The sequence below is a fragment of the Gossypium arboreum genome, chromosome 13 (genome assembly GCF_025698485.1).
Source record: "Gossypium arboreum isolate Shixiya-1 chromosome 13, ASM2569848v2, whole genome shotgun sequence".
In the NCBI taxonomy this organism is placed as follows: Eukaryota; Viridiplantae; Streptophyta; class Magnoliopsida; order Malvales; family Malvaceae; genus Gossypium; species Gossypium arboreum.
Window position 1 is genome coordinate 113,722,891 of NC_069082.1, and position 16,235 is coordinate 113,739,125.

The following is a 16,235-nucleotide window of genomic DNA, read 5'->3' on the forward strand; positions in this document are numbered from 1 at the left end:
TTAAAATTAACCAAGTACAATTTATAATTAAAATAGGTAATTCAAATTATTGATGGTGAGAGATGAATAAACCTACCCACTTTGGAATGATTTAAGTCATGAAATTTGGGAATATCCCACACACTATCCAAGATTATTACAACACCAAGGTCTCCATGTGCATGGTTAAGCTTGAGTTGGCAAAATAACTTGATGATTTACACCACCAAAAACTCATCCCAATCACCCAACAAGGGGACCATATCTTTCCAAGCTGTCCCCTATACACCTCAAACACATGGTTCTCGCACATCCGATCATTTTAAACACGAAATAATCATATAAACATGTAAAAATCTATATAATACTGATTATAATTATCTCAACTTCCTTCCTTAATATAAATACTAGTACACAAGCTTACTTATATCAACATTCCAAACTCCCACACAAGATACATTGTAATCAAAATCTCCCACGGAAAATCGGAGGAAAAGGTTAAGCTCTGGTGATCAAGATTCCGATTTCGAATTCGGGTGCTATACCTGCCGCCCGGATTCACCCTCTTTAGATCCATATAAAACCTCACCAGCCGATCATCTTTTCTTCAATGGCCGACTCTTGCCACACGCCTTTCCTTTACAGCTTTCTCCAACAACAACAACAACAACAACAATGGGTTCAGCCGAAAATGGTTCTCGACCTACAAGCCGAACAAGCAGCATCAACAGCAAGCATTCATTGATGTCTTCGAGAAGCAACAGTAGCAACAGCAGAAGCAGTACTTGCAGCAGTGCAAGAACAAGCTCGAGTGACAGTTCGGAGAGGAGATTATTGTACCATAGAAGAATCCGAGGATGTGAAAACACAGCAAGCAAGCTTGCAAGTGGTCAGTTGTATGGGGATCCCCACAGATGGCAGTATATAACAGCAGTGCCTGTTCTGAAACGTGAGGTTTCCAGGAGGAAAATACTGAAGCTAAGAAACAAGGTGATCATCAACAAAAGTGTGTTTCTAGAGGAAGATCAAGGGGTTGCCTGAGATTTTTCAGGTTATTTTTGTTGGCCTGTAGGGAATGCCATGCCTTGGAACCTTCCAGGAAACAAAGGTGTGGGGCAAGGAAATTTGACTAGTGTTGTTCGATAATTCATGATTAATTAATCCATGTAGATTATTCAACCTTTTTTTCCCTGAATATATTCTTGTTTGAGTTTGTGTTGATTTTGTCCTTTCAACGTCATTTGTTTGGAATTTTGGCACAAAATTCCTTGTAAACAGAAAATAAAAAATCAGAAAGAAAAAAAAACCATTGAAGATATATATATCATTTCCATGATTTTGGTATTATTACATTATTAGATTTCAAATATTCGGTTTAATTTTTAATATTTTTAAAGAATTTTATAAAAATATATCTTATATCAATATTTGATTTACAAATTTAATACACCAATAAATATTTTAATTTGGTCTGTGAAAATTTCAATAATATAGATAACAAAGGCCCATTTGGATCATGGCCTTGCTGAGCCATGTTTTTACCTTAATACGCTGCCCGTTTAACGTTTATCTTACAAATCTCCTTCTAAAAGGCGCGTTTTAAGTCATCGCGAAATTAAAATTTTCCCGAAAAAAAAACCTCGAGAAAAACTCCATATTAACAAACAAAACTTTTATTTTTCTTATTCCTCGATTTTCTTTCAAAGCTCTTAAACACCCACGCTATTGACAGAAACAGAGATAGAACTATCGTAACAACGAAAGAGAAAGATCTGCAAAAACCCAACAGGTAAAATAAAAGGAAAACATCTTTCGAACAAAAAGAAATAATCTTATGAAATTGAAAAAAAAAAACATGTTGTTTTTGTTGGGATATTGTAGTTTCAGTATTAAAGGATATTGAAATTTGTCGCTGTTAAATTTGGTTTTAAGAATTCTTGTTTTTTTTTTTTTTTAGCATATCAATTTTAGCTTATCCTTTCTTTCGCGTAACAGAAGTGGAATTCTTTTTTTTTTTTCTTTTGGTGTCTCTTTATATGTTCTTTGCTTTCAGTGTGAGAGCTTATACATCTGCTTTTAATTAGATTTTTAGATCTTGAAATGTGGGAATCTTTTAGGATATGTTTTTGCATTTTGTTATTTGTAGGTGTTAGTTTTTATTTGAGAATATTAATGGTTTTGGTTTTATATTTCTGTTTCAGGGATTGGGTTTTTGATAATGGTTTTGCCTATTTAGAAGTGGGTATTGAATTGTAATTGAAGAATGGGTGGAATGTGAATGTTTTGAGGGGTTGATTTTGGGGTGGCTTTGATCTTTGGTGTCCAAGGAGTTTGTACGTAGAAATGGCTGATATAGAAGGTTTACAACCAGCAGCGGGGTATAGATTTAGTCAGGTGGAGTTGATTGGCAGGGGAGCCTTTGGTGACGTCTATAAAGTGTAAGCCTGTTATTTTGATTTATTTCCCAATCACATTGCTTGAGTTTATTTGCATTGTTTATTTACATTTTGTTGTAAGAAAAGAACTTAAATCTAATGTGAGTATTACTTGTGATTGAATATTTACGTTGCACATTGTAGAAATCTTTTTCCGGTGTTTAATTTAGAGTTGCTTCATGTTTGTGGGATTAGATTATTGATAATAATGCTTTATTGAATTGAAATCTTATCCTGTCTTAAGTAGAAAGTATACCATTTACCTAAAACTTGAACTAGTGTGTATATATATATGGACAAAAATATCTTCCTAACGGATGGGGAAAAAGGAGCTTAAAGGGCTGTTGGGTGAAGATTGACTAAGCACTAACTTGGCAACACCTAACAACCTTATGAGCATTATAATTACTTTGTTTTGTTATGTTTGTTGTTAGCTTCTTTGATTTTGCTAAGTTTTGACCATTATGATTATCTTGAGATAGGCACATTATTTGGTATGTGCTAATAATAGAAGTGGCTTCAAAAATGACTGTTGCAAAAAGATGTGGTTGTTTAAATCATGAGCCATGGTTAATGAAAATGAGATGGATAACTGATGCTTTTCTTGATTTGCAGGTTTGATAAGGAATTGAAAAAGGAAGTTGCTATCAAAGTTATTGATTTAGAGGAATCGTAAGTTGGTAACTTTGTTAAATTGTATTTGGTTTGTTCTTATTTCAACAGTCAAAAGGCTGGTGCTTGCTCTGAGCAAGAAAGTCTTGTATGCTATCTCTTGTTTAGTGTTTATTTTTTATGTTAGACCTAGCGATTCTGAATACAAGACAGTTACAGAGCACTAGCATGACACAGTAAATAACTAAATCATGATAATAATAAAAATGACATGACACCAAAAAAAAAAAAAAACATGATCCAACATGAATACACAAATGTGTCAAACTACATACAACATGAATTACTAAAGTATCCAATTTTATATAAATATATAATATCTTAAACATGCATGTGACACGTAAAATTACAGCTACACGACAAGAATACATGAATTGCCAGCTCGCTATTAAGTATTAAACCCACTCTTTTTTTCTTCCCCCTCCCATCTTCCTTTCAGTCTATGTCTAAGTGTTGGGTCTTCTGGTGGCAATCACTTTTTGTGTGACAAATAAATTAATTGCATCACTTGTTTGTGCATGCTTAGCAAAGTAAATTTATCTTCCTTTATCAGTATCATTCTTAAGAGCATCATAATTCATCAACTTGCATGGAAGTTACAGAAGCCTTTACTTATTAGCAAGTAGATGGGGCATATAACAACTTCCTTCTTTCACTCGGTGTTTATTTTTATTTTGGTTTTGGTTTTGGTTTTTTAGCTGTTTCTTATGGTTGCCTTTGTTTTGTACTCTGCAGTGAGGATGACATTGAGGACATCCAGAATGTATTGCCTTACTTTCCTGGGAGCTAGTATCCTAAGTTTTCAACTAGTAGGTTACTAGGTTTTTCATATGTTTTGTTTTTGTTCCAGGAAATTTCTGTTTTGTCACAATGCCGCTGTCAATACATCACAGAGTATTATGGTTCCTATCTTCATCAAACTAAACTGTGGTTGATAATGGAATACATGGCTGGTGGTTCAGTCGCTGACCTAGTAGGTCACTTCTACTTGCTTCTGCATGTTTGTTGCATGATGCTTGGCTGAAGATTAACAAATTTTGCTTCCCTATTAACATGAACTCTTTTGTGTTTTCTTGGTTTCACACTGTTTCTGATCAAGATATTTGAAAATTTGAAAATGACCATAACAATGATCATTACACATATACCATTATTAGGAAGAAACAGATTAGGAAGTCTTGATTTAGACTATGCCTTAATCAAAGAAGGAGTGGATTTAAATACTTCTCTCTGTATTACTAGATGAAGAACTTGGTTCCTAGCTTTTTCTTTTTCACTTTTCTAACAATATTTTCCATGTAGTTTGAATTCCATTGATCTTGAACTTGCTTTTGTTTTCTTCCCTTTTCCCTCTTTTCTTTTTGTAAAATATGAACCCCATGATATTTCTGCCATCTTTCCTGTAGTAGTGCTTTTATCTCCAATTTCAAGGTGTCTTTTTTAGCAGACATGACCCTTTTTCTTTTCTTCTTTTCTTTACCTGTTGTACTGTCAACACAAGGTTTCTTTTTCTGATATTTTTGGACAATTCCCTCATATACCTCTCTGGTTGTATGTGAACTAGTATTGGCTGCTTATATTAGTGTATTTTCTCTTGTTTATCATCTGACCCAGTGCACTATAATTGCCAAATAACACTTCCTTTTCTGTAAAGTTAATGGTTACTCGTTATGTACAGCTCCAATCAGGCCCTCCACTAGATGAAATGTCAATTGCCAGTATTTCAAGGGATTTGCTTCATGCAATTGAATATCTACATAATGAAGGAAAGATTCACAGAGATATCAAAGGTTGTTTTTCTTCACTCATGTTACCCACTTATAAGTTATAAGATATAGGTGCACGTAGATACAAATAATTTTAGAGCATTTGGTCTACAGACTTGTATAGTTATACCCTGCTTCAAGTAATTCTTCTTATTTTTCTTTTCAGCCATTTGATTTTCTAATGTTGTTTGTACCTAGCAATTTACTTTGTTCATTACTGGAAACATTTTTGCTATCACTTTTGGCAGCGGCAAACATTTTATTGACTGAGAATGGTGATGTTAAGGTACTTCTCTTCCTCTCAAATGGGCTCACGTTTTGCATGAATTATATCTGTAGAGTTCCTTCGCATATAGTATAAAGTGGTATAAGTATATACAATTTGCTCTTTGGAATTAATTTTGTGGCCTTGAAACAGGTTGCAGATTTTGGTGTTTCAGCACAATTAACAAGGACAATATCGCAGAGAAAGGTACGGTACAGTACATTTTATTTTGTTCACATTGTTTTTCCAATCTTCTCAGGCTTTGGCTGCTGTCTATGCCTAGGGTGGCACTGCTCTCTCTCCCTCCCTCCCTTCCTTCCTCCTTCCTCCTTCCTTCTCCCTCTCTCCCCCAGTGGTTTGCTTGTCTTATGATCATCAATGAACTAATATGGTTGACGATGTCAGACTTTTGTAGGAACACCATTCTGGATGGCACCAGAAGTTATTCAGAATTCAGATGGATACAACGAAAAGGTACTTCTAAAGCTGTGCTTTGGAGTTCTTTCTCGAGTTTTCTGACATGTTTTGTTGCTTCCACCTGCCATCCATCCATACATTCTCTTCCCCTCTTAGACACGTATACGCAGCCTGCCATATCTTTGTCTGCTAAGCCTTGTTGAGTAATGAGCATTTCATCATTTGATTCTTTGATGATACAGGCAGATATATGGTCTTTGGGCATAACTGTGATTGAAATGGCCAAAGGGGAACCTCCACTGGCAGACCTTCACCCAATGCGAGTTCTTTTTATAATACCTCGAGAAAATCCACCTCAGGTAATCTCAATAGTTTTGTTATCATGCTGAAATTTACATCAAATGATTTATGCTTATGTTTCTCATTCTCTTGGTGGAATCATCATGCTTTACAGTGTACATGTAATCCTAAATTTTCTATCTTGCAGTTGGATGAGCATTTTTCCCGCCCCATGAAAGAATTTGTTTCCTTATGTTTAAAAAAGGTACCTGCTGAGGTAAGCAATTAAGCTTTCACATATTTTTGTATTTGTTTAGTGTATGTTGTTTTTCTAGAGCCCTATAAGCTGCTAATAAACCACAACATTAGTCTTTAATTGTTGTTTTTTAAAACTATCCTGATATGTATTAGTCAAGTGATCCTGGGTTTATTGGCTGAGTTGTTTCTTAATGCTATAAAATGTCTTATGTTTTTCTTTAATTTGTATATTCAGAGGGCTACTGCTAAAGAACTTCTCAAGCATCGTTTTATCAAGAATGCTAGGAAGAGTCAGAAGCTTCTGGAGAGAATTAGGTGCCATCCCGTACTTGGTTCTTCTAATCTCTATATTATAGGAATCTTTATCTTACGGAATTTTCAGGTGTCAAAGCATCTGGAACTTGCCACATTATGCTTATGCCTATGTTTCTATAATGTCATGACTGGGGGATGCTAAGTTCGAAATATCATTTTTACCTTGGTTATTGTAGTTAAGATGCTTGCATTTTTTGTTCTTAATAGAGAGCGCCCAAAGTACCAATTAAAGGAAGATGCTGAAACCCCCAAAAATGGCCCCAAGCCTGTAGGAGAGTCAGCTGACACTGTGAAGGTGACAAGAGATGTAAGAGGTGAAGAAACTGTGAGAGCTAGGTGGGCTGATCATAGTAATTAGCTTTACTCTTTTTTTTTTTTTTTTTTTTGATGGGATTCTTACTGACTTCTTCTGATCAGCAGTAATCAGGGGAAAACATTTAGAAGTGCTGGATGGGACTTCAGTATTGGTGGACCACAGAATACAGGTACCGTTCAAAGTGCTCCAAAACCTCCTCAAGTTAGAGAAAGGAAACTAGACGTCACATGTAATCAAGCTATACAAAGACCTCGAGAGAGTGGTAACACACTTAATGAATTCCCTGAAGTTTCCTCTGGAAAAGGCACTAGAGAGTTGTATTCTAATGAAAATCAAGATAATTACCATGATGTAAGATTCTTTCTCGCTGTGCATTGTGGCTTTTGGCATCAACAGTTATTTTCTTGTCCTATGTGCTTACTAAGAATATCTGTTGCAGGGGATGATCTTGGCATTTCAAAGACTACATTTTTCTGAATTGACAGATTGGAACTGGACATATGATTAAGTTGATATATTTTGTTGTAATATGATTAAAAAATTTTGAGAAATTTTTTCCTGTCTGCCGCTAATTGGACTAGAAAATTTGCTTAGGTGTTTCACCAGCCATTTCTGATATAATCTGTTTGTCTCTCACACTTAAGTATATGGACATTTTATGCTCAGATCTTATCTCATTGTTTTTGTTGCTTAATTCCCAGGATGAAACACTTGTCGGTGGCTCAGGAACTGTAGTCAGAAGATCTCCTAGAGGATCTCAATCATCTGGATTGATTCGTGATCCAAGTTCTCTTGTAAGCCTCCTTCACCTCTCTCACGATAGTGTTCACAAAAAAACATTATGCAGACAAGTCTTGGTCAAATTAGGGCTTTTATCCCGTTACTATACTCAACTTGGGGATGTAGCCCATGTACTTTAATTTGACATAATTTGGTCCTCCTACTATCATTAATATTATGCCTTAATCTAAATCATTTACACCGTTAAAAATTCCATTAGCCAGCTGGTGCAGATTTTACATTAAAAGAACTAAAATTCCCTATCATTTAAAAGGTGAAATTATGATTATCAAATTAGTTGTTTCCACTAATTTATCATTTACAAAAAAAAAAAAGAAAGTTATAACTCAGCCTCATGGTTTGAACTATTGTTTTGAAAAAGAAGTTCCCCATCAGCTGACTAATTGAATTTTTGAATGGTGTTAGTGATTTGTACTTAAGGCATAATATCAATAAGTACAGGTCGACCAAATTATGCCAAATTAAATTGTAGAGACTAAATTCCCAAGTTGAATATAGTACAGGGATGAAAACCATAATTTGACCTAAAGTCTTTTGCCTTTTGTGTCTCATCTGTTGATTTTATTAAATTTCAATGTGCTATGTAGTCTAGCAGTGAACATGCTTCTTTTGAAGATGCTTCTACCAGCGGAACTATTGTTTTCCGTGGCCAACATGATGACTCGGATTCTCCTCCAACTCCAAGATCTAGGCTAGGTATTCAAGGGAGACCTTCAGCTGCATCGGTTGAAGATAGTACATCAAATCTTGCAGAGGTTTATTTCTTTTTCATCTTTCTTGATCAGCTATGATACCTCTTAGATTCCTCCTATAGAAATCTGAGTTCAGCATGGAACTCAAATTTACGTTTAGCTTCTAAATACAGCATGTATGATGATTTCTGTTGAAATGCTCATCTTTTAACATTTGCTTCAGGCGAAGGCTGCAATGCAAGCTGGGCTGAGGAAAGGAAATGCAAGGGACAGGTCTGCACCGAGCAAGAACAATGGTACCGGAAACGAAAACAGAAGAAGAGATCAAATGAGTAACAGTTCTAATTCTTCTAGGTAAACCATATGAAGAACTCGCCGTATCTTCACAGCAGAGTTTTATATAGCTTTGGTTATGATTTGCTTGTGTTAATATCTCCATTCCAGAAGTTCTCATGAATATTTTGATGCGCAAAAAGCATTCCCAAGAACACGTCAACCAAGTGATGATGAAGAAAATGCAAAGATCACATCATCATGTATACCACTATCCATGTTGCTTATCCCTTCCCTTAAAGAGGTGTGCACCACATGACATTTAGGTAACTTTGCATTATATTTGTTCACATCTCAATATTTTGTTAACGCACGAAATGTAGGTCATTGCTGATGATTCAGAAGGGCGAGCTATGCGTGTAGTTACAAATTCCCTCGTACATATGGAGCGTACAAAGCCTGGATCATGCAAAGCTCTTGTTTGCAAATTGCTCGATCGACTAGCCAGGTTCAGGAATAAATAATTGTTTTTGGTCTTTTAACTTGAAGAAACTCAAGCAGAAGTAAACTTTTGCAGCTCAAAGGAACCGTCAATGAAAGGTTTGCAGGACGTAGCAGCTCGGATGTTCAATAAAGGCAAGGTGACTCCTGAAGATGTGCAAAATTCAAGCCCAGAAAGTGACGGTAAGAAAAGGCTGCAGCATAAAGAACTTCATTCAAATTCCAACTTGAGCCCACTGGCAAGGTTTCTTCTTTCCAGGTTTGACGGAACATGACTCCCTTACCTAACAAATGATTTCATTATTTCACAAGATGAAGTCTTGTTTACAATTTGCTATTTAATGGCACCAAACTGTTGTAAAAGCTTTCTCATAAAATGCAGATGGCAAAGCCAAACATCTCTGGATCTCAACCCGAGTTAAAATGAAAACTGTGAGATCGATTATACATCTATCCTTCATTTGTTCTGATTTTGATGTACATAACATTGCTAGTAATTGTCGCATTTTTGACATCATTGATGTATAATTAGGGTTTGCAATTATCACATGATAAAATGTAATCTCAGCAACATCAATCATATACATTAAACATAATATCTTTCGCAGTATATCTGATCATTTTCATTAACAAACTGATTGGAGGCCTCGGTCAGTCCTCATGACCATCGATGGGAGCAACCTTCCATGTTTTATGAATGAAGTGAGTTTATATGATTGCAATGTTTAGATATGGATGTCACCTAATCTGAGCCAATAATGAAACGCATCCTTCCAGGTTTCTTCTGAAGATAAAGATATGGCTTCCATTGCATTTCAGCCATGTAGTTTCAGAGACTTTTTCTTTTTGGTGGGTGTAAAAATTCTAGAGTTTCATTTTAAAAATTTGAGGTAAAGATTGAATATTCAAGTTTCTTTGTTCATGCCTCGGTGGAACCTTTAAGCAACTGAAGATTGAGCGTTAGAAGCAGAATGCAAGGTCTCACGTGTTGCCAAACCCCTTGAATTTGTACCGTCTAAGAAACTAATCCAACTGAGCATAACCTAATTGGTAGTGGCATTCATTGGGGCCTCTCTCATTCGTTCAGGGGGACAGGAGGAAGAAAATGAAAGAAAACTTTCTTTTTTCACAAATAATTAAATATTAATCATGACCTCTCATATCTAATTTTGTGCTGAATTTTTTATTTGGTGCAATTATACAACTAAAATTTTTTAAGTATTAATTTATGATATATCTTTTTTTAAGGGATTAAATGGAATATTTTTCATTTTTTAGGGGGTCAAAGCATAACTTTTCTTTATATAAATTTGTAATTTGATCATTTATTAGAGACTAGTGTTGTAATTTTTCCATTTTTGAAAAAGGCTCTACTTGCGGTGTTCAATCGGTTAACCAACTTGAACTACCATTAACTGAATTAATCGATCCTTTTAAATCTTTAACCGTTAACCGAATCGAAATTTTTTCAAAAAAGATTAACCGAACTAAACTTTTTTGGTTAATTCAGTGAGTTAACTGAATTAATTGAAATTTATATTTTTTTTAGTTAAAACAAGTATAAAACATATCAAAAAATTAACCGACTTAACTGACCGATTAATTTATTCCTAAAAAATTAACCGAACCGACTAAATACTTATATATTATAATATTATTTATTAAATTCGGTTAATTTGGTTAATTGACCGATTTCAAACTGAATTATCCGTTAACCAAACTTTTAAAAAATTATTAACCGACCCCCAACCGAATTAATTCTGTTAATCGACCGATTAATTACGGTTAATCTATAGGTTAACCGAATTAATTCGGTTTTACCCAAATTTACACATCCCTACTTGTATCTACAAATGTATATATAAAATTTTATTTTGAATCAACCATACACATTTAAAAATATATATCAATTTATTTTTATATTAGATAAATATAACTATTTATATATTTAATACATAAATATAAAATAAATATATTAATAATTTATAAAATTAAATCAAATAAAATTTCATACCTAAAACTTAAAAAAATAAAATTTAACATATAAAACCAGTTTTACTATTAAAGTAAAATTTCAATAAGTTATTCAAGTTTTCCAAATCAAATTAAATAAATTTAAGAGCTTGTTGGCATAGAGTGAAAGCAGTGAGTTGCCGCCATTCTCTAAAATCCAAGCCGACACGTCAGCTTAACTGTTACTCACCTTCGGACAAGATCGCATGTCTTTTTCCCATTCCACAGCCGCCGGCATAAGCGTCCAAAAGTTTCACGTGATGCCGAGCAGCGGCCAGCAATGATTGGATGGAGATGAATTTTCAACGTGGGCGGAATTAATCATAAAAAAATTACTTATGCGTGACATTAAAGAGAGTTTAGTTTGGCGGAATCAAGACGACACGAAGACTGGCGTGGCCCCACTCAAAAAGTGGCAGCCGCCGCGGCCACCTCTTTCAAGAATGTATCACGTGTGGATTTTATTTTTTTATAGGTCCATATACTCTTTGAAATTTAAAATTTAGTCTTTTAACTTTTAATTTTGAAACAATAAGTTCTTGTACTTTTTATTATTTAAAATTTTGGTCCCTCCTATTAAAGTTAATGGTGTCAAAGGTAAAATAATTTTTTAACCTTCAACATATGTATATTTTTCTATTTCATCCTTACCCAAAGTACTTAAAATTTTTAATTTTTTTCATATTTTAAATAAAAACAGAAAAAAAGAAAAAAACCTCTTAAAATTCAAAAATAAAAGATATAAATAATTTTTAAAATATATTTTTCCCAAATTCAATTATAGATAGTCGAACCAAAATCAATTAGGGCATCAATCAAAAATAGGTAAAACAATTGATTCACCCTTAAACTGGTATGGGTTGGTTGAATCGAGCTAAAAAATCAGTTGAAGCGATTTTGAACTAGTTTGACCAAATGATTCCCCAAACAACTGGTTTGATTGGTTCAAAGAAAATAAATTATTAAAAATAAAAAATATATATATTTGAAAAATATAAAAATCGGTTCAAGTACTAGTTCAACTATTTTTTAGCTTGGTTCAATCAATTCGTACTAATTCGCGGGTCAACTAATTTTTTATAAACCGATACCTCAACGGTTCTTAATCTAATTGGTCCAATCCAGTTTTGATTACATTGAATTTTGAAATTTTATATTTTAAAAATATTTTTAGAAAATCTTTTATTTTTGAATTTTAAAGAGTTTTTTTCATTTTTAAATTATTATGTTTTTGTTTAAAATAAGAAAAATATAGTTTTTTTATTTATAAAATCTATGTACTTGTAAAAGGTATGAATCAGATTGATAAAAAGACTATAAATGTTGAGTTAAAAATTTTAAAAATAGATAGACCCGCAAATTGATACGGAGTGGTTGAACTAAGCTAAAAAATCAATTGAACTAGAAATCGAATAGATTTTTACAATTTTTTTTTTATTTTCTAATAATTTATTGCTTTGATATTGGTTGGACCAATCATTGTTGAAACCAATTGGTTAGATATGTTCAAAATCAATTCAATTATCGATTCAATTGATTTTTTAGTCCAATTCAACCAGTCTGTACCCGTTCATGGGTCAACCGATTTTTTACCTCTCATTGGACCAATACTCATTTAATTCCTAGTCTGATTGACAGGTTCAATTCGATTTAGATAACGTTGAAATTCGTAATTTTTGTTTATATTTTTTAAAAAAAAATCTTTAATTTTTTAAAAATTTAAAGCATTTTACTTATTTTTCATAATTTTTATTTAACAAAACAATTATATACTTTTTATTTTTATGTTTTATTTAAAATGAAAAAAACATTTTAAATTTTTTAAAAATTTTAAAGGTAGGGACGAATCCCAGAGTTAACATTGTTAAAGGTAAAGACCAATCCTAGAGTTGACATTGTTGGGACAACTTAACCTGAGTACCACCCCCATTTGAATAGGTATCTACTATGATAAAATAGATGATGACACTTATGGTTAAAAAAAAGTAAGAACAAAGTACCAAAAAAAAAAAAACTATAAAAGTTGGGGGCTAAAAAGGTTGTTTTACTTTTGATATTATTAATTTTAACAACAAAATTAAACGAAATGACCAGAATTTTAAATAAAAAATATAGAAACTCAATATCTCAAAATTAAAGTATAGATTTTGAAAGAGTATAAAATTTTTGGTATATTTAAAACTTATTTAAATAAATAAAGAATAATATTAAACTTATTATATTAATAGAATAAATTGATTTTTCTCTCAACAAAATTATAAAATAATTTAAAATAATTTTTGAAATTCAAAGTATTTATAAAATTTCTGAAATTTATATTTTTAAATTATAATAATTTTAAAAAATCTAAAAATATATATATAAAGAAAGTTAAAATTTTAAAATGTTCTAAAATAATAATTTTGGGATTTAAATAAGTTAATTAATGATTCAAGTTTATCATGCTAAAGTATCTTAGTTATTATTATTATTTTACTTTGAAAAGGTTTTCAAATATATATGGTTTCAAGTTTATGGGCTTTAAAATGAAATTATTATACTATAACAATATTTTAATGTGACATGTTAATTTTTTTAATTTAACTCGAACAATTTCACTTGATTCAACTAGATTCGAATTTTATTTCACTCGACTCGATTTGAAAAAAATTAAAATCAACTTAAGATGATAAAATATTATTCATCAACTCGATTAACTCAAAATTTTTTCATTCAATTCGGTCGAACGCTCAACCTTAATCTCAAAGAAATATTAAAAAAGGTGTAGATTAGGTATGTTATGGAACAAATAGGGACAGATGAGATATTTGATATTTTCACTTTCGACAAAAAAAAAAGAATTAAATTCTATAACTATATATCAATTCATAAAGGGCATTTGGTAATGATAAGATTCTAATGCAATTTTTGAGCATGTGGTTGGTAACAATCAAGGAGAAAGTTAGAAGTATGGTCTAAGTGAAGTTATGAATTTTTTATTGAAGGTTAAGATGAAATTAAAAGATTATTGTTAGTTGTCAAAAAAATCAGATATAAATCAAGAACTATCATGTCAGATCATTAAAAATAAAATTATACGTGGATGTGTATTTGAATCCATTGTTGGAGATTGCCCAGAAGGATTTTTTTTATCGTCCAAGAAAATAAATTTTCTCTTTGTATAACTCTCTGATGGGGATGGAAAAGAAATACAAAATATATAATCTATTTCTTGGGGACCACTACCTCTTGTTAAATAACAATTATTAAATCAGTTTTACGTATTTATAATTTGGCCCCTCATCAAACTATGTCAAATTATAAATACAACTTATGGTTCTACACATTATTTCCATGATACTTTAATACTTATGACACTTATAACACAATTGGTTGCTTAATTTTATATCACACTTTATAATAGCATTATACATTATACATATGTGCCCATAATTGAGAATTTTAATTCGACAATCTCCCACTTGGGGAACATATGTTTCTTGATAAATGTATGTTGGATTTGGTGTTCTAAGTGTAGTATTTTCGTGTAAGTGCACTTGTAAATTTTTCAAATAAATTGATTAATAAAACAAATTCACGAATTATATTAATACTTTGTTTATTGTCCTCATATGGTTTTTGCACACGCAAAGCAAAATGGAAGCAAATGTTGCTCATTGATTATGTAATATTTAAACTGATACCAAGTGGTATTACGTGGTCAGATCATAATATAAAAAGATAATTTGTATTAGTATATGAATCTAAACATGTCCTTAGTCTAATAAAAAATGAGCAAACCGATTGAAAGAACAATACGTTGTTTATCAAGTCCAAATTAGGGAGATGATTTGTCTTGGGCATCGGTGCGGATAATTCTCAAAAGATAAAGACATAGATGTGACTAAATGGACTAGCAGCACATCGAACTAGACCCAAGTAGAATAGATCCTAAATTCGTTTATGGATTTATTCACTTGTGACACTAATAGTGTGACATACCTAAATTCTGAGTGAATAACAAACTATGTATGCGTGACTCGTACACTTTGATGTAAGTAAAAGCTTGAGTTCAAATAGATAAGGAACAGAAAGCTGGTGCGTTAGGTGTACGACTTCTACAGTATGTAACGTCATTCACAACAGTAGAATTCATACCCTGCGACATGGGTAAATGATATCCTCCTATTGGCATTACATGGTTGATGAAATATAAACATGGTCACAAGTCGTTCGTCTTTGTGATGAATGACTTGATTACTATTTGATGGTAATTGACTTTTCATGAAGGAATATATAATGGCTACCATGATATAGAACTTTTTAATTCTAATTATTTTAATATTTTAGTTAATTTATTCCTAATTATTTAATTATCTAACCTAATTACGATTTTTGATTCACTAACCCACTATTTACTAACCTGATTCTTCTAACCCGATTTTTGGAATGTGACATTCATGGTTTGATTCCTCATAGTGTGGTACAAACTTTGCTGTCGTAGTAGAAGAAGCTACAAGTGTCTGGTTGACATTCTTCCAAGATATAAATCCTCTAACTAACAAGTAAATATAGCTTGATGTAGATTTTCTACTATCTTGGCACCTAGCGAAATCAAATTTTGAATACCCTATGACCGCTAAATGACCTAATCTCTTATAAGTGAGCATGTAATATTTTGTTCTCAGAAGATACCTTATAACCCTCTTGACTGTTATCCAATGATCCATACTAGTGTTGCTTAAATATTTGCCTAACATCCCAACAATATACGCAATATCCGAACGCGTACATACTTGAGTATACGTTAGACTCCCAACAGTTGATGCATAGGGAATCTTTTGCATTTCATGAATTTCAAGGTTATTTTTAGGGCATTGAGTAAGATTAAATTTGTCTCCTTTAGTAACATGAGTGTCACCTGGTCTGCAACCTTGCAGGCCAAACCTTTTGAATACTTAATTGATATAGCTCTCTTATGACAATCCAAGAATACCCCAAGATCGGTCTTGATGTATTTGAATTCCTAAAACAAAATAAGCATCCTCAAGATCTTTTCATCTCAAAATGCTTAGATAAAAACTTTTTGGTTTCGTGCAATAAACCTATATCATTAGTGGCGAGCGAAATGTCATCGACATATAAAACTAGGAATATATACTTACTCCCATTGAATTTGTGATACACACAATCATCAACAATATTCATCTCAAAACTGAACAAGACAATTACTTGATGAAACTTGTGGTACCATTGGCAGGAAGCTTGTTTGAG

General features: G+C 32.4%; 1 protein-coding gene and 1 pseudogene across 3 annotated transcripts; both read left to right on the forward strand.

Annotated features, from left to right (window-relative positions):
• Positions 1-447: 447 nt before the first annotated feature.
• Positions 448-1,297, forward strand: LOC128286843 (uncharacterized; annotated as a pseudogene).
• Positions 1,298-1,480: 183 nt separating this feature from the next.
• On the forward strand, positions 1,481-9,565 carry LOC108464422 (uncharacterized). Of its 3 annotated transcripts, none has more exons than XM_017764715.2 (21): positions 1,482-1,768; positions 2,181-2,417; positions 3,030-3,086; positions 3,822-3,849; positions 3,937-4,059; positions 4,765-4,876; positions 5,101-5,138; positions 5,271-5,324; positions 5,523-5,591; positions 5,777-5,893; positions 6,022-6,090; positions 6,307-6,386; positions 6,594-6,722; positions 6,807-7,053; positions 7,404-7,496; positions 8,091-8,258; positions 8,419-8,549; positions 8,640-8,772; positions 8,852-8,976; positions 9,046-9,228; positions 9,352-9,565. In XM_017764715.2, the coding sequence occupies exons 2-21, from the start codon at positions 2,323-2,325 to the stop codon at positions 9,389-9,391; spliced, it is 2,091 nt and encodes a 696-aa protein (XP_017620204.1). In that variant the 5' UTR covers positions 1,482-1,768; positions 2,181-2,322; the 3' UTR covers positions 9,392-9,565. The 3 variants fall into 3 exon arrangements, 2 of the variants coding, with proteins under 2 accessions (XP_017620204.1, XP_017620205.1); XM_017764716.2 differs by having other exon boundaries at positions 8,643-8,772; XR_008277442.1 differs by lacking the exon at positions 9,352-9,565 and having other exon boundaries at positions 1,481-1,768; positions 8,871-8,976; positions 9,046-9,183.
• Positions 9,566-16,235: the final 6,670 nt, after the last annotated feature.

Excerpts from the sequence above, each read along its gene's own strand:
- LOC108464422 (XM_017764715.2), top strand. The coding sequence starts at position 2,323 with ATGGCTGATATAGAAGGTTTACAACCAGCAGCGGGGTATAGATTTAGT. Across the intron at positions 6,387-6,593 it reads AAGCTTCTGGAGAGAATTAG|AGAGCGCCCAAAGTACCAAT; the intron begins GTGCCATCCCGT and ends TGTTCTTAATAG. Across the intron at positions 8,977-9,045 it reads TTGCTCGATCGACTAGCCAG|CTCAAAGGAACCGTCAATGA; the intron begins GTTCAGGAATAA and ends AAACTTTTGCAG.